Here is a 19,294-nt window from a genome sequence, read left to right as displayed (position 1 = left end):
AGCCGCACCCTGTCTCGGTTATCTCACAGTTACCGCCTGTTAAAACGCGCGCGACCAATCATTGCTTGACAACCGGTCTGGCGCAGTCGGTAGTGACCCTGCCTGCTGCGCCGCGGTCCCGGGTTCGAATCCCGGTAAGGGCATTTATTTGTGTGATGAGCACAGATATTTGTTCCTGAGTCATGGATGTTTTCTATGTATATAAGTATTTATATATTATATATATCGTTGTCTGAGTACCTGCAACACAAGCCTTCTTGAGCTTACCGTGGGACTCAGTCAATCTGTGTAACAATGTCCTATAATATTTATTTATTTATTTATTTATATTTCACTCATACAAGCATGGTACGCGTTCACCTACACGAGCTTATACTGTGTGCGTAGGAACGTGCCTCTTTCATATATTTGTTCGCTATTGTCCGAGGTGTACTAACGAGCAGTGTTGGGCAAAAATTAACTTGAATAAGAATAAGAATGAAACAGAAAAGTTATTCTCATTCAAATCGATTTGAATAAGAATAATTCTTGTACTTCGTTAGTTGAAATGGAATGCTAGTGAATAAATCATGGTACTTTTATTTTAAATGAAGAATAAAATTTGAAATAACTATTTTGGAAATGAGATTATTCTAACTAACGTTTTATTCAACTAACATGTTATTTGGAATAAAATTAATTTTGTAGTAGAATAAATATTGGTTTTGGCACATTTTTTCAATGCACTTACGTGTAAGTAAGTTTTATGATAACATGTTTTTTAACCGACTTCAAAAAAGGAGGAGGTTCTCAATTCGACTGAATGTTTTTATTTTTTTTTTTATTTTTTTTTTGTATGTATGTTATTCGATATCTCCGAGAATCGTGGACCGATTTTCAAAATTTTTTTTTTGATCGAACCGGTATAACCCCGAGATGGTCCCATTGGCACCAAGTCAGGGTCTGATGATGGGATCCTGGAGAAATCGAGGGAACTCTTCAAATGTTATAGGCACATGTAATGTTTTTAGTCTATTTTTCAAAGATACACCAGTATTTACGTCTGATGGTAATAATTTTATGTGGCTGAGCTGATGATGGAAGGTCAACTCCTCAATGGTTAGGAGTTTAAGGATAATTCTTTCACTACTGTACATGTATTCGGACTGATACATATAATATCACTAGGAACCACTAAAAATCAACAAATAAATAAACTTTTTAACAAAAAATAAAACCGCCTTCAAAAATAAGCGCGTTACAAAACACGGAGAAACTAAAAAGCCAAAAATAATAAACCTTTCAATTCAGATTTCTTATCGTATTGCAATAAGCTAAACATCCAAATTATAAACAAATCAATTATTTTTGGAGTCGGTACCAGCCTGTGTATGGTTGGGTGGGGCAAACAGGCAATAGCAAGGCGACGAACAGGTCTGGTACCGACTACAAAAATAATTGATTTGTTTATAATTTGGATGTTTAGCTTATTGCAATACGATAAGAAATCTGAATTGAAAGGTTTATTATTTTTGGCTTTTTAGTTTCTCCGTGTTTTGTAACGCGCTTATTTTTGAAGGCGGTTTTATTTTTTTTGGTACCTTTGATATGATGGTGATGAAGTGAAATCTCGTAATTCTTTCATGGCTAAATGAACCCTTCGCATTAATATATCTTAAGTTTAATATGTTTTGTTTGTTTATATGAGTCGAATACATTTGATGTTAGAGTGAATTGTAGGTAGATTTGATTTATTATTCCTACCCATCCCCACCGTTTTGTATCTCCTTCACATTTGCGGAAAACATTAGAGATAATAAATGACGGCAGGTAGCAAAAAACCCTTATGTGGTCCACGCTTATCACTAAATTAGCAGAAAGTCCCGGCATTTATTTATTTTAACTTGTTACAACCTATGACTCACAGGCATTAGCAATAACAATAGGGTTAAGCCGTGGCGGGTAAATTCTTTGAATCTCTGTAAACACGTGCAGCAGGCGATGCTTCTTATGTGCAGGTGGTGCTATTTATTTTCTTTTGTTATCAATATCATACTGTCTAAAAATACGAGCAAAATTAAATATAAGAAAACCTTTAAATCACCATGCTCTAACTTTGTAATAAATGTTGAAAGCGACATGGACAAAAAAAAATGAATCGTCATAATTTAAATAATTATTAAGTAAGTACTTTGATGTCTTGCTTTAATTCAAAGTAGCCAATTATGAGTTCCACTATACAGTGAAGGTCAGTAACGTATGCAGTAGTAGTACGTACATATACTGCAAAAAACTCCATAAATATGTATACATACTTTATGGCTAGGTACAGCATGGTTACACTGGTTCTCAATGTAAAAATAATACGAGGGCCAAAGCAAATAACGTTCAATTTACAAGATTTCATTAAAATAGCATAGTAGGTATAAATTAGACCAGAGTACTAGAGTTTCTACCTGTACTGTACGTAAATATTACGTAAGTTACATTTACCTACTCCGGCCACCCGCACTATATTCTTATTCAGATACTTTTATTCTAAATAAAAAATGATGAATAAATGTAATTGACTAAGAATACGTTATTTTTATTAAATTTTCCCACATACAAATTATTCCCGACGAAATTATTTGAATAACTTTGACAGGAATAAAATCGAAATGATTTTATTCTTACGAATCTTCATTCAAATAATGATTTTATTCTTGAGTGCCCAACACTGCTAACGAGCCAGACTGGACGAACATTTAGCCGTACGTTTCCATTGTTTTACATACCCGTGTAGAAACTGGACCCCATGATTCTCTAGACGGGGTTTTAGCCTTAATTTTCCACTCCACTCTTACCCTATGTTGTAACTGGATGCTGTTAACCCACATTCCTTTTGCAATGTCAACTGAGAAATTGGTGCTTAAAGTTGACAAACCTTTGCTATGAAAGTGGTGAACACTTAACAGCATCCAAATGTGGATAGCTATAACTATTTTGCCATAGTTGGGTGGTCTTACCATCTGCAGTTCTTGAGTCCAACTGAGATGCTCGCAAATTGGTCCACAGATTACCAGTTCATCCGAGGGTATCAGCCTGTCAGTTAATCGCGAAAGGTGACAGTAGCCAATAGCTGACAGTATTATTAAAAATCTTTCGGTGAACCCTTAGAGATTACAACCGTCGTCACTCTGCTTAGACTAGTGGCCTTATTCTCATTCTCCGATCCTCATACTTCCTATATCTTGACAATGGCCTAATCTATCTTTCTTCTTTCCAGCTGCACATCGCGCTACGCCGGCGAGTTCTGCCAGCACCTCAACCCCTGCCACAGCGAGTCCAGCCCTCGCTGCCAGAATGGCGGCAGCTGCAGAGTCCGTCCGGGCGCCGGCGGCGGCCCACCGTCCTTCGCCTGCGACTGCCCGTTGGGATTCAGTGCCTCGCTCTGCGAGATCAGGGTACCAGCGGCCTGTGATTCAGCACCGTGCCTCAATGGAGCTACTTGTAGGCTGACGTCGCTGCATTCTTATGAGTGCGATTGTCCGCCTGGGTATACTGGTAAGTACGATTCTTGTCTACTAGCGCATGGCAATAAGCTACCTTGCAGCAACATTTGGGTTGGTGACAGTCTACCAAAAAGGGTCTTCACAGATGGGTATGCATACCAGATGTTCTCAAATAAATTGTAGTTGGATTGCAGTACGGCTGTGTCAACCCTTACTAAATGCTGTTGCATAGGAGCTTCTAAGATACTATTAAGAATTTGTTTTTGATCTTCTAATATTAGTGTCATAAAATGTGATTCGAGTTCAAAGCGACATTCTATGGATGTATCTAATTTCATGAATATAGATTACATACCAAGCTACAATTACAAGAATACGCGTAAAAACTTTATTGCAAAAATATGATCCGACACTTCTAACAGGCTAAATTCTTAATATCCATACTAATATTATAAATGGGAAAGTGTGTGTGTCTACTGTGTCTATTTGTTTGTCCGTCTTTCACGGTAAAACAGCGACGACTTGATGTGATATTTTAAGTAGAGATGCAAAAGCCGCGGGCAAAAGCTAGTTGTTTCATAAAAGTATTATCCGTGGGTGTCCTAGAAGTAGACTGTGGGATACGGGTTAAATTATGGCGTAGGAGAGAGGCTGGCAACCTGTTACAGCAAAGTCACAATTACGTTTTCTTTCAACCCCTTAATTGCTACTCGTAAGAGTGGCACAGAAACTTGAGTAGCTTCATCTAAAAAACCATAAATATATATCTTTTACCGAAATTCTACAGCTTTCTCGAATCAAGTCCAGCCAATTAACCGGGTAAACAACAGGTTTCAATTAAAAACAGCTTTCATTGTGCACATAATTGCTTTAAACTTACAGTTTTCGAGAAACCTGTCTCCGAATTAGAGAATTTATTGTGAACAGATCGACATCAAAATCTTCACACGATTATGAGCATTTTCAGAATTCTGGACCCCCCCAATTAGCGTAAGTTGTTAACAAAAATTAGCACATTGTCACTTGTGACGATAATTAAGCATGTAATTTCTATAACAATATTGTCTTTGTGTTAATTACATAAACTTTGAGCGATAATCTACAATTAGAATGTGACCAAAAGTAAATTGTAGACAGATTTTATGCTTAATTGTCGTCACAAAACTGACAGCGAGTTAATTTTTGTTAACAACTTACGCTAATTGGGCGGACCCAAATTCTGAAAATGCCCTTATATGAAAATAAATACCAACATACAGGTATGAAATCGTAATATTGTAGATGTTGGCGGCACCCCTCCGGTAAGGTCAACTCTAGGACCCTGTCTTAAAGACACCGTACTTTATTGGCCATAGAAGTCACTCTCACGTTTACTGTGAAGAGGTTCTACGTTGGCTTATGATAATGATTCAAGTTGTTTGACGTACCTACATAAGTTTTTGTTTAATGATTTGTCGATAGTCAAAATATAGGTTATTCTGGTGGATGGCTTAGATATGTCCGTAAGTGACCGGCCACACCAGAGCGTCGCGTGTCTCGGGGCGCGCAACGGACGTCCGCGCCACGCCGCCTCAGTGTAATTCAAAAAACGTCTCCTCAGTACATTTTGTATAGGAAGGACGTCAGACGCGCCCCAGGTGGCGTGGCGGCGGCGTGGCGCGCGCCGCGCCGCTTGGCGGCGCGCCTTACGTCCTTCCTATACAAAATGTACCGAGGAGACGCTTTTTGAATTACACTCAGGTGGCGTGGCGCCGACGTCCGTTGCGCGCCCCGAGACACGCGACGCTCTGATGTGGCCGGTGCCTTAGGTTGCATCGGAAGGCAGAAGAGCAAACAGTCCAGAAATAATCTCAATAAGACATTTGTCAAAGCATAGTTATCGCGCAAATAATTATAGTAAAACACTGTCCATAAAACACACCGTAAAAAGCAGTCGCAGTTTCGGCACAAACAAGTTTCCGTCTAAAACTGGCCATCCAAAAAACTGTCGAACCTTCCGTTGGTTTTCGGCAGTATCCATAAAGTATTCGTTCAGGTCTCCAAAGTTCTTTTTGTTCCTATTAGTGGGGATAGATGGTAAAATCCCAGAGCTTGGCGACGTATTCAAGAGAATGTGTGCAAAAAGCCAAGCCGGCGCCTTTATATGGCCGTACCAATTATGGGCCAGGCTTGAGACTCTTGCGAGCTGCAAAACTCAAATAACTGAATCTGTATCTGTAGTTTATTTGGATAAAAACATCTTGCGACAGTTCCATGCTTATACCATACCTAATTATATTGTTATTCACTTTATATTAAACATGTAAAATCGGGTAACTCGCTTAAAATTGTCGAAGATCGCTCGACATGTCGTTACGGAGCGAAACATGTCGAGCGATCTTGGACAATTTTACGTGAGTTACCCGATTTTAAATGTTTAATATGTCAGTGTATCACGGTAGTTTTGTTACTAAAGTTATTCACTTTAGTCTGTGATACTTGATTACTCGAATATAACGGAAAACAAATGTAATGTACTCGTACTGATTTTAATTGGTCCAATTTGGGATCAAAAACTATATACAAAGTTTTGTACCTACTAACTACGTAATATGTCGCCGGTCACAGAAAAGCTAGAGTGAATTTATCAAGATATTACGTTATAAATGGTTCGTACAATGAAATAAATCAATGTATATTGGTAGTTACTTATACTTAAGCTGGCGGTACGCTGATATTATTAATAACGAAGTAAAATATACAAGAAAGGTACTTTGAAATGTATATAACTTAAAAGAAAACTTTATAACTTTGTAAATCAGGTTAGCAATACCTTAAAAAACCTCGTCCAAGACTATTGTAGATAGATAAGGAGATTTATAGGTACTGTGGACAATTAAGCTTTATCTACTATCTGAAGTGAAAGTGAATGGAAAGTGTACAATCAATTATTTCTCATGTTCTTTAAGAATTTTTCGCGTAATCATTGTAATTGGTGTGTTCCGACCGTGTGGCATACTTTAGTCGATACGAAATCACAAAATGTCGTCAACTATTATTGCTTGCTTTTTAAAACTCGAAAACTGCCTAAAACGGCATTAAAAATAATATTACATTTTGCATTTCATTACACAATATTATGTTTAAATCTGACATACAGTCGCCATCAGATGTGTCGGTAGAAAATCATTTCCTCGTTCCCTAATGAGTTGACGACAGGCTCGCTCACGGGGCTTCTTTTTAAGACAGCTTGTTCTTCTGAAGCGATCTAAGGAATCTACATCTATTCTAGAATTGGTTTAATGTGGCAAAATATAACACAGCTACTCCATCTGCCGGACCTTACGATCGGCCGCCAAAATATCGATTATCAAAAGTCCCCACGCCACTGGCATCAATGTCAACCAGTTTTTTGGCGAAGTAACAAGGATCAGGGCATAAATTTCATGCCAACTTATTATTGGATTGCAACACATCAATCTTCACATTCTGTGTTGGCATTTATTGACTTGTATATGTAAAGCCAGGGGGCCGATTTTTGAGTCTCACTGTCACTAAAATCCCGGTTGAAAACGGTGAATTGCCTATTATTTTCAGTGTCAATTTTCTGAATTCGAACGCCGTGAGACTCAAAAATCGGCCCCCTGGCCAGAAATATACTTATATGACTATTGTCAGGAGGGCGCTGTTATTCTGATGTATGGAGTGACAGTTCAGTATAGTATGAAGAAAATTGTTCTAATGAAATTCCGCAACATGGCGCGTAGTCATATATTTCTAGACAGGCTTTAAGTAAGGTACAGCGAGGCAAATCTCGACTGGAGAACAAATGTAACTGGTCCATTTTTTCCATGTATACAATGTTTGCATTATTAAATAGAGTGTCCACCGGTTTTATATGTAGATATATACATGTAGAACTCAACATTAGTGTAATAATGGAAAAAATGGATTAGTTACAAATGTTACAATTGCCCCCCAGTCGAGATTTGCCCCGCTGTACCTTACATACATTGATGCAAGATTATGGAGTTGATCTGATGATGGAGATAGGAGGTAGCCATGACAGCTGTTTAATAAAACAACTCAATACTAGTTGTATTTGGTCCAAAACTAATTAAATATAAGGTCCTAATTTATTAGATGCAGATATTTTTACAGCTGATAGTACTCGGTCTCTGGAGTATATTAAACCGTGAAACATTATAGCTTTTACGATGTTTTTTTGGAGAAAACGGAAAAACAAATTTGCTACGTAAAAACACCCTGTTTATGTGATTATTAAATGAAAACTCATTGAACAGATTCTAGTACCTCTTTTACGTACCTACCACTTAACTGTAACTGGCCACTTCAATGACATGTGCAGTTTTCCCGCCGAACCTTTACGACATTTACAACAAACAATTGTTGACATGACAGACAGTGTTATTGTGACATGTGATAATGCACATGATGATTTTTTTTAGACGAAATTATAATTAATTTTTTTGTTAGGAAAATGAAATCAAAAAAGTTACATAAAAAGATTTCTTAATTTATATTTAAAGTTAATTATTTTAATGTAAAGTATCATGTGTTAAAATATCTGCAACTAATAAATTAGGACCTTATATATCTCACTAAAAGTTTTTGGACCATAACTGGTCAGATTTTGGATCGAAATTTAACAGTATATGTCTCACGAAAGAGGTTATAGAGTACCGCTTTTAATTACTTTGCAAGCCATGCGATTTAATGCCATGTTCATTTTGCTGCTATTTGCGATTTAATATGCACTGCTTTTGTATCAAATCCAGCTTTTTTCTATGACTGTACCTGCCACAGTATAGCTGTCGGTGGACACCGTTCCTGAAATTATTTTTTATGCTGGAACTTAATAATTAAAAATAACTTGGTGTCCGTCTATCAGATCCGTTTGTCTGTCACATTTAAGTATTTGTGGATTAATTATTACTATCCATTGCAATATCAGATCCTAGAGGCACAACTTGCCTTGTCGCGCGCGAGTCTATACTTGAAGTCTTGTACTAAAGGGTCAGTTGACTATGCATCTGCATTCTGCACTGAGATTTTACATCCTCATTTTCCTTTCGTAAATGATATGACAACATTTTCATATTAAGGAAAAACTGATTTTATTTGGCACACACACAATACTGACCTATAGTACAAAGTTCATCAGGAAACAATAAAATTAGAAGCAACCAAGCAGTCTTGACACTCGATACCTACAACACGACGTCGGCGCTGACATATAGCTACAAGTGTTAAACAGTCTTGATACTACAATCTCTAGTCTTCCAGATTACCTTATATTTATTATGAGCCCATTGTATCCCACTGCTAGGCAAAGGCCTCCCCCTTCTTCCGTTCTTCCCGATCAAGCCTGACCAGAAACATGACTATTGTCAAGAGGTCGCTGTTATTCTGATGTATGCGGTGACAGTTCAGTATAGTATGAAGAAAATAGTTCTAATGAAATTCCGCAAGATGGCGCGTAGTCATAATACTCATAATATTTTCGGTCAGGTTTTAACTGGCCAGTTTGTCAATAAAGAGTCCCAAGTTATCCCGCCATCGCCGCAAGATTACCTTAAATATAATATTTTGTCCGCCATACAACGCCGAGAGCCAGTGAACGCGCCTGCGCGAGGAAACGACGCTCTAATTTCAAACTGGTTTCGGAGATTTCTGATTTAACGTCCGCCCTCAGCGGTTGTGTACAGCCATATTAAATATAGATGCGAACAGAGTGCCAAAATTATGTATGCACGGCTTCTTGAAGCTTGTGGATACATAGTTTTAAATTCAAATCCTTGACTGTAACTGTAGACTTTGCGCCTTTTGTGTTTGAGATCACGGATGATCAGGGAAATGTAACAGTGTGATGCAAAACGGTGACTAAATATGTCTGCGATCCAGTAAAGTTGTGGTGTTCTCATCCATATTAATATTATAAATGCAAGTGTAGGTAATGCTTTTTTTAGCTTAAACCTTTGAGCTGATTCCGGTGAAATTTGGCAATGAGATTGAGGCCCAGTGATGGACAGACAGTTTTTATCACTCCTTTAAAAGGGCGCACATTGTACAAAAATTAATCCAAAATTAGTAAAGATTAGGATTTATTCACATAGGTATGTACTTTGAACTTCCTCCTAGATACGTGCCAGTTTCCTCGCGATGTTTTCCTAAAACGAAAAATGCGTAGGAAACATCGAATGTTATGCATAAAAATACCAAAATATAAGGTAAAACTAATAAGTAAAAATTTTATAGGTATACATATTTCGTTTCTCGTGTATTTCGTTTTGTTACTATGCAAAGACTTTGTTTTAACAGTTTATTGGTGTTTTATCTTTTACAACTTAGATTTAGAGATACGAATCTGCCTGGCCATTATGCTCCTTAGTTCGGTTGTAAAAACCTTGTAAAAACAACATTAGAATCTGTTTAGTATGCAAAGGATATTAAAATAATGTCGCACGGTCTTAAATTTGATCGAATTTTTAGGGTTCCGTAGTCAACTAGGAACCCTTATAGTTTCGCCATGTCTGTCTGTCCGTCCGTCCGTCCGTCCGTCCGTCCGTCCGCGGATAATCTCAGTAACCGTTTGCACTAGAAAGCTGAAAGTTGGTACCAATATGTATATCAATCACGCCAACAAAGTACAAAAATAAAAAATGGAAAAAAATGTTTTATTAGGGTACCCCCCCTACATGTAAAGTGGGGGCTGTTTTTTTTTTTTCATTCCAACCCCAACGTGTGATATATTTTTGGATAGGTATTTAAAAATGAATAAGGGTTTACTAAGGTCGTTTTTTGATAATAGTAATATTTTCGGAAATAATCACTCCTAAAGGAAATAAAAGTGCGCTTTTTTGAACCATATGTTTAATAAATATGAAAAAAATCACAAAAGTAGAACTTTATAAAGACTTTCTAGGAAAATTGTTTTGAACTTGATAGGTTCAGTAGTTTTTGAGAAAAATACGGAAAACTACGGAACCCTACACTGAGCGTGGCCCGACACGCTCTTGGCCGGTTTTTGTGATTATTACTATTGGGAGCTTGTCGGTAGCACATAAGCACATAATTCTTATTAGGTGAGAAGAATGTTGTTTTATTTTGAGTAATCAAGTTTGATTCTATGTTTTTAACAAAAGAAAATCGTTTTTAACAAAATTGGCTCCAAGGGTTTCTTTTTAACCCTCGACGCAAAAACAACGGGGTGTTATAAGTTTGACGTGTCTGTCTGTCTGTGTATGTGTGTGTCTGTGAGATCGTAGCTCCCGAACGGATGAACCGATTTAGATTTTTTTTTGTTTGATGGAAATCGGTCCACTATGTCGAGGGTCGGGGTTTTTTTTTTTGAATTTAAATTTGTATGTATGTTTGTACATTTTGTTTGGATCTTTGCTACTGAGATATATAATTCTAAAGCTTGAATATTATGTCCAAGTCTAGCACAAATAAATTGCAAAACTAACCGTGTAGGGATATTATTGACCTCATACATCTCAAACGTCGACTTTACTATGCTAGTCGGCCATTTCCATAATATTATAATAATTCTTGAATGCCGCACAATATAATATTGTAATCATTGTGCAATTTAGATGAGGTTATGTTCTGAATGGGAATGATACACTTATCATAAAGTCAGATCCTTAGTCATCCTTTTAGAAAATAAGTAGTAAAACTAGTAAATAGGAATACTGTAGGTAGTTTTACAATGTACCTACCTACGTTTTACTCACAAAAAACTATTACAGATCAAATTATTCATATTTTCCATCAACAGATAGAACAGAGTTGTCATTCCGTAGTCAATTGTCGTCCACGATTTAGATTTAAAAACTGTAACCACACCGAAGCTGATTATAGCGGCGGTAAGGTTTTGGTCTCCCGTTCTCACAGCTGCAAGATTTCAAGACATATCGTATCATACTTACTTAACTAACCACAGCTCCAAGATTGGTAGACATTTCATCTATACCATCACGTAGCATCAAGTGGAGAGTTGGAGACCAAGACCTTATCTTTAGGGCCGATTGCACCTAACCATCTGCCCTTAAATCCTAGTCCACAAGTTTGGTGCAACAGGTCCTTGCTTTGGTGTGTACGAACTTTAACTAATCACTTCTATATACAGGTGCCGAATGCTCCCACGAAGACCACTGCGCCTCCCAACCCTGCCGGAACGGCGGCCGCTGCGTCGCCGACAACTCAACAGCAGCCGGCTACTCTTGCGCCTGCCCTCCCGGCTTCACCGGCTCCCGTTGCACCGATGACGTCATCGAGTGCACATCGTCCGGCGGCGGGCCGTGCCACCACGGCCGCTGCTTCAACACGCACGGGTCGTACACGTGCGTGTGCGAGCCGGGGTACACGGGGCGGGACTGCGACGCGGAGTACGTGCCGTGCGAGCCCTCGCCGTGCGCGCACGGTGGGGCGTGCACGCCGCTGGATCAGCTGCGGTACGAGTGCGAGTGCCCGCAAGGTGAGTTACTTGATGGTAAATTATATGTAGCAATAGCAATAGACAGTAGATGGAAGATGGGTTAGAATCTAACAGTGTGACAGGTGTAACTATGACCACACTTCGGACACTGGCGATCAAATATATGAAAGATGTGCGTTCCTATTATACGTAGACATTATACACAGCTTGTCATCATATACACAAAGAGCTTATGATTCATTTCTAACATCTACTTGTATAGGAAGTGCCTCTTCCATTAATCATTCATAATTAACATTTGCTCATTCACCTACACTTTAAAAAAGTAAAGTATCACATTCCTTTGACTTCTACTTAAGTGACACTTAAGTTACTCTCAGGCGTTCAAGTGCCCAACGAAATTTGGATAATATCCGATAAATGTTTGAAAAACTCGCCGAGAAAATATACAGACCATAACAGAGCTAAAGACGCAGGTTTTCTAAACATAGTCATGTCGCATAGTTGGTCCGTTTCATAAGCCATTCTCATTGGTCTTGCAAACGAACATCAGTGATTGATCAAACCAATATAGATAGACCCCGAGCATAGAAATACAATATAAGAACCATATACAAAAGTATCTTCATACGAAAGCGTTCATGGAAACGTGTAACCCTTTCTATCGACAACACTATCCCTTTCAAAAGGGTTACCAAAATTCAAGTAATTATCTTATCTGTGATTACGCTCGTAAAGTCAAGTTGTGCTATTTCTGAAATTGCTCTGTAGCAAATAGCAATGCTGAGCCGATCGGTGCCGAGTTGTCCCGAAGCGAACGGTTTCTCACCGTCGGGAATAAGATACCGTAAGCCTTTTTAGTAGAACCGCCATTCCGTCCTCATGCCGAGCTTTATTCGGTTAAATGTATTCTAATAGTGTTCGTGGAAGTCCTATAATAACGTACTATATTGTACGGTGCATAGTTTTGTTTTGCAATCTTCGACTAATACGATCGTTCGTATAGTCAGCAGAAGAACTCAAGCGACTGTAATGTTGAAAATAATTAGTACACGCCCTATATTCTCTTAAGGATAAAATTGTATTTTAAAAACCAGCTCGGCATTCTTTTTGACAATCAGAGGTGAAAATGTCGGAAGCGTAAAAGAACCCAAGGCTTAGGTTAGCGCTTGTAACATGTCTGATATTCGAAAAAATAATTGATTACAGTGATTACCCGTTTATGAAGCGCTTAAAAAGCCTACAGAAAGAGTTTTAAAGAGCAATGACTTACGAATTACCCCTTGCACGAAAGGGATACCGGGCCCTCCTTGATATTACAATGATAATATAATATCAGTTAGCTGCTTTATCTTCACCTCCCCTATTTAAGCAGATTTTTTAATACATAAATACATGATATTATATGACTTATAATCTACAGTTATTGTATATTCTAAGGTTCTTCCACCACAATACACAACACAGAGTATACGATCATACCCGCGTTGCGTGATGGCCTGAGGCCACGGTCGACTTTCGAGTCGGCCGGCGCAGCCGCCTGATTTACTATGTGTATTTAAATTCTATTTTTAAAAGGTTGTGCTCAACTTACAGAGCCGAGACATTTTAGTCAAGTGCTGGTGGGAATTTTAGTGCTATCATTGTAAGAAAACTGGACACTTTAGCAAAATATGTGTTATTTGCATATCTTTTGAAAAACGCTCATAATCATAATAAACTTATACACCTGACTAAAAGGATGTAACAGATCATTGTTATTTGCTGTATGTAACAGTAAAGGTAGATTAAAATTAAAAAAAAAGTCAAGTTCACTACCCTTCCTTCTAGCCTCTGATTTAACAGTTCCATGCTAAAAATTAAATCATTCTTAGTAAACCCTTAAATTCAATAGTATCAAAATATGTATACACACTTTAATGTACAGGCAATAAAGTTCTTGGCAGTTGTGGTATTTTTGGCACTTTGTCTGTATTGGTACCAAACAGCTTTTGTTGAATGTAGATTATCCGCGGACGGACGGACGGACGGACGGACGGACAAAACCTCCAAACTAAAAGGCCAATTGACTACGGAACCCTAATGTATCCCGATACATTTAGCCTTGATTTAACAGTTCCATGCTAAAAATTAAATAATCTTCGTACAGCTCGACAACACAGCTGTGAAGTAAAGTGTCATTTGTTTAATATACGACAATAAAGTTCTTATAGTTTGGTAATGACTACTGTGTTGTGGAAACATTTTGCGGTCCGCCTGATTAAAGCGGTCCAAACCTCCAATAGAAAAGGCCAATCGAAATTTACTAATGTATCCCGATACATTTCATTTAGCTTTGCAAATGTCTTTTGGCTTCACACTTGAGTAGTACCCCATTTGTTTATTATAACGCCAATTTATATTTTTTGACATTTATAGTTTTTAAATATCGAACGAAACCGTTCGCTAGACTAAAGGAACTCGGGAAGTCAGATGTAGCTCCGAGCTATCACGATGCGAAAGCAACAGTCCAATTGTGTTGTCCATTCGTAAAACTTGTTGTTACGATGTTAAGGTTCATAACTGGTGGTTGGTGCGACTTGAAAATGACGCTGGTAATAGGTACTGTCGATAGGCTGAAGAAACTTCTATATCTAGTTTATATTTTTGAGGCTGTATAAAACAAACTATGTCCCTATAAATCTTTAAAACTAGATTTTGATTTTTAATTAGAGTGATTGTAGAGGAAGGTTTACATGTAGGTAAGTCCGTGCGAAGTTCGCTAGTAACTAATAATCTAAGTTCGCACCGTCTTGTATAGTCTCATCAGTCCTCGTGTACAAATATTAGTACATGTTCCAAAATATATTTTGAACTTATGTTGTATTACAAAGGGTTCTTAATTCAAAAACAAAACAATTGAATCCAGGACTTGGGAGGATAGAACAAAGTGAGTTATTGTTTTTAGATATTAGTTGGATTTGGGGATAATTGTATACAGAAGCCTTGTCTTGCCAATTTTCCTTTCGAAAAATTATTTAAAGTCATTTTGGTCACTTTCATTTAAGGTAACCCATATTTTAATTTCTAACCTTTGTTCTTCACGCAATCGTCATGTCATGACGTCACTGATTAACACTTTCACGGTGGCAAAAAACGCGGAGGAAATAACTCATCTCACCTACATTTGAAATTGGACGCCATTTGCCGTAATGGAGTTAATGAAACATTACAAAATGGCGGTTGCGCGGGTTCGTGAGGTCGCTGAACTTTCTATTTTTTTTGTTGCGAAATGGGAGGAAAATTTGGCAGAAGACCGAGACATGGAAATCGCTACATGTACATATTATTAAGACTATGACATAGTGGGTAGCCAGTGAAGCGTCCCCACTTGTTTAACCGAATGCGACACAAAATTTCAGGAATCAAAGCCTGACCAGAAATATATGACTATTGTCAAGATGGCGCTGTTATGATGTGGGCGCCGATGTATGCGGTGACAATTCAGTATAGTATGAAGAAAATAGTTCTAATGAAATTCCGCAATATGGCGCATAATCATGTATTTCTGGTCAGGCTCTACTATGTTTTTGTCGATGACTCAGTCAGCTTTAACTCTCAAAAATTCATAGAACTCTAAAAATATGTTTTGCCGTTACTATATTATTTTGTGTGTGTATGTTTGTCATACAATGACGTCATGTGGGAACCACGATTAAAGCACCCCATGTGGCAATAACATGTGGATGGATTTAGTGCCTATTTCGAGTTCGTTTCCTTTTAGTTATTTTTAAAGTGTCAAGTGACGGATTATTCCTGTTTTGTACCCAAGTTTCTCTATTGTACTTTTTTCGTTAGTTTTCAATGACGATATGAAGGTCCCTATTCTGTACATTGTAACTAAGCGCCGTTTCATCGTAATATGTCCTGAAAAATTATGTGCTATTAATGCATGATATTTCGCAATTCACTTGTAAATACGTCCCAATTTGGAATTAATTTCGTATACAGGTATACCAACCTACAATGAGGAATTTTTAAAACCAGCTAAATTTTAAATAACTAGGTACAATAAATTGATAGAATCAAAACCCTTCCTTTCGACACTGTAGTCGGGTAAAAAGTAATTAAATAACACATGTCGAATGAATTTGGAGACATTAAAAACATATGGCATCACTTACGGCTTAATAGATAGACTGACGACTATTTTTAACACATCAAACATACTTAACAAAAAAAAACATGGCGCCGCTTCTAAATGTTTTTACAGTACATATGGTGCTGTATTACCGCACTTGTTAGGTAATGCGCTTATTACGCAACTAAGTATGTCAAAAATTGAAATGACCAAAATTTAAACCTTAATACCATATCGTCACTACTTTGAAAAAATCTCGTATCTCACGCTGCTCCTCAAAGTTAAAACGCAGTAAGTCTATATGCATTCCATACATACTTACTACAATTTTCTTTTCATTGACAGACGAAGATACAAGTTTTTTTAAAAGTAGTGACGATATGTACCTAATACCTTACCTACCCATTGTTAAAACGTTGTACGTAATTCGCAACTCGTGTCGATTCAAAACACTACGTTCGTGTTTTAGTTTATCGTCACTGGAATTTCTTCTTTATCGCACTTGTAAATGTTCTATAATAGGGATATGAATGATACTGGGAACGAGATATATCTGCTTGTAATTTTCATTAAGAAAGTATGGGAATGTCAGTCAATTTCATTTTTATGAGGCTATAGATCTAGAACATATATCGTCACTACTTTAAAAAAAACTTGTATCTTCGTCTGTCAATGAAAAGAAATTTGTAGTAAGTATGTATGGAATGCATATACTTACTGCGTTTTAACTTTGAGTAGAAGTATGAGATACGAGATTTTTTCAAAGTAGTGACGATATGGTGTTTAGGTACGTACAGGTGTACTCACAATTAGCATATACCTCTAATCTGACATTTATAACTCCGTATAGACATATAAAAATCTAAAAAAAACGTACCTTGAAACCATCAAGAAAAATATACGGTGGCCTAGATGGTGCTAAGCCTTTGGTTGTTTCTCATATCGCGTTAAGAACATGCACCAAATTGTCAAAACGGAGGTTCTGAAGTATTAACCCTGTGTCGAGAGATGGCAGTCTATGCACTGTGACTACACATTATACCTTGACAGTAATTCTCTATATACTATACTCGATCCTCTTTGCTGACACTTTTCGAGAATGACTCTAGTGAAATAATGAGGAGGCACACTCAAAGGTTATGACAGATGTCGCCACCTCATTAGTCCATTGTACAGATAAAGAATTTCATACGTGAGAGCGAGAACAAGATATTTTTTTCTCTCTCACATATGCATGACAGTGATATGCCTAGACACTTGAACAGGCGCCGCCTGGTGGGATAAAATGTCAGTGTGCCTCCTCATTACGCTTATGCACACAATTTCACGCCAAAATCAATAAATGAAAAATCAATTTGAATACAGACTGTAAATAATTCATGACATCTGTATTTGAATCGATGAGGGATGTGTGAGAAAAAAGCTGGCGAGTGTTTAATTGATATTTGACAAATGAATACTAAACGCCATTTTCCAATTGTAATGAGGAAGCATAAAGCTTACCCAGATGGCGCTGCAGTAGTTTGTTCGAGCTACTGTTTAACCAAGTCGGTGGCAATTAAAAATGACGGAACTCACGGAACACTTATTCTTTTTTATGATGAGCAGTTGAGTTCCTGTGCGACCGAGCTTAGTTGTAAAAAAAAATCGCATGAAATTAGAAAATTCACGTTTCTCGGGTCGTAAGACTAAGCTAGATCGATTTTCATCTCCAAAAACCCCCACATCAACGAAATCGTTAGAGCTGTTCCCGAGATCTCAGGTATAATTACCCAAGAATTGTTCGTTTCAAGGTATTACATACATAATGGTGATTCTGTAAAAGAATACTATAAAATAAAAATACCGAATATTAAAAACTAGTGCGATGCACATCTTACATACTTAGTTACTTACATTAAAATTGCTCACTAGTTAAAAAGTTCTCAATAATGTGACAAAGACTTAAAAACAATGTCCATCCATCTAAGATGATACCATGTCTCACCAAGCGCCGTACTTAGTTTCCATTAGCAACTTAATAGCCCGTCCACAGGAAAGTAGACTTTAAACGCCCATAGACAGTTCATTTTTTCAACGGTTCCATAATTAACACTTTTGTGTTCCCACGCCTCCATATGTTTAGTCTTGATACTTTATGTAGTAAGCGCCTAAAATGCTGTAGGTTTGTATGACTTTTGTTTTTTCTGGTTTATATTAAGTCACGATGGAATTAGCACATGTTTAGACAGATTGAAAAAATATTAGCGCTCTGGTTTTTTTTAAATAGATTTTTAGATATACGGAGATGTATGCGATGCGAGGCGTGCTATACTGATCTTAGAATTTTAGAAATGAGACTTCTAACTTGAGATTATAGTTGGCAGGTGTAGAAAGTAATTGCAGTTGTTGTGCTATTCTGAAGTGTTAGGGACTATCCACATACAGGCGCGCATGTCTAAGACGCGGAACTGTCGTCAGCGCCACGTCGCCCGACTGTAATTTAAAAAAAACATCTCCTTAGCACATTTTTGTATAGGAAGGACCCAGGCGACGCGTCGTATGGGGCGCGTCGCTTGAGGCGCACGCCGCCACACCTCGGACACTGGCGATCAAATATATGAAAGAGGCGCGTTCCTAGCACACAGTCTAAGCTCGTGTAGGTGAACGCGTACCATGCTTGTATGAGTGACATATGACAGGTCGACTGATCGCGTTTTTGACAGGCGGTAACTGTCAGGTAACCGAGAGGGGGTGGGCGGCGATTTCAGCGGGGAGCGGGAGTGGCCATACTGTACGATAGTACTCTTTATTATACTGTGACGCCGCGTCGCCTGGGGGCGCGTCTTAAGAGACTTTTGTAGGGATCTTCCGGGTTTATATAATAGCCTTTTAACCGCTTAGAATGTTTCATCGAGCGTGCTCGTGTCGCCAAGTTATGCAAAGATTTGTCTTATTTATCAGACAGCAGTGAAATGAGCTGGATTTTCTGAGACGACTGTTAAACTGACTGGTCCAATATATTGTTTTCTTTAAGACTGACGGCTACAACCCTTATTTGGTAAGACAATAATAGGACGACGTTTTCTATTCTGCACATCACAACACGTTTCAATCCACGACTTGACCTCATGCTGGTCATATGATATGATTCTTGACTATTTACCCATGCATATCGTCACTTTCAAACTACTTTTGAGAAAAAAACTAGTATCAATTTTCGTCGTTCAACAATGTTAAAATAGAAAATTGTGGTAAGTAGATTTTGTTAAGTGTAAC

The 19,294-nt window shown here is 37.8% G+C and overlaps 1 protein-coding gene across 1 annotated transcript in view; it reads left to right on the top strand.

The window, feature by feature from the left end:
* Positions 1 to 19,294, top strand: part of LOC125241645 (neurogenic locus Notch protein-like) — a 175,659-nt gene that overhangs the window by 113,969 nt on the left and 42,396 nt on the right. Inside the window, 2 exon segments of the mRNA XM_048150211.1 lie at positions 3,248 to 3,525; positions 11,608 to 11,955. Of these exon segments, the coding sequence (XP_048006168.1) occupies positions 3,248 to 3,525; positions 11,608 to 11,955 (626 nt within the window).

The sequence above is a fragment of the Leguminivora glycinivorella genome, chromosome Z (genome assembly GCF_023078275.1).
Source record: "Leguminivora glycinivorella isolate SPB_JAAS2020 chromosome Z, LegGlyc_1.1, whole genome shotgun sequence".
NCBI lineage: Eukaryota > Metazoa > Arthropoda > Insecta > Lepidoptera > Tortricidae > Leguminivora > Leguminivora glycinivorella.
The sequence above is the reverse complement of the archived record's forward strand: the minus strand, read 5'-3'. Positions and strand labels throughout refer to the sequence as shown.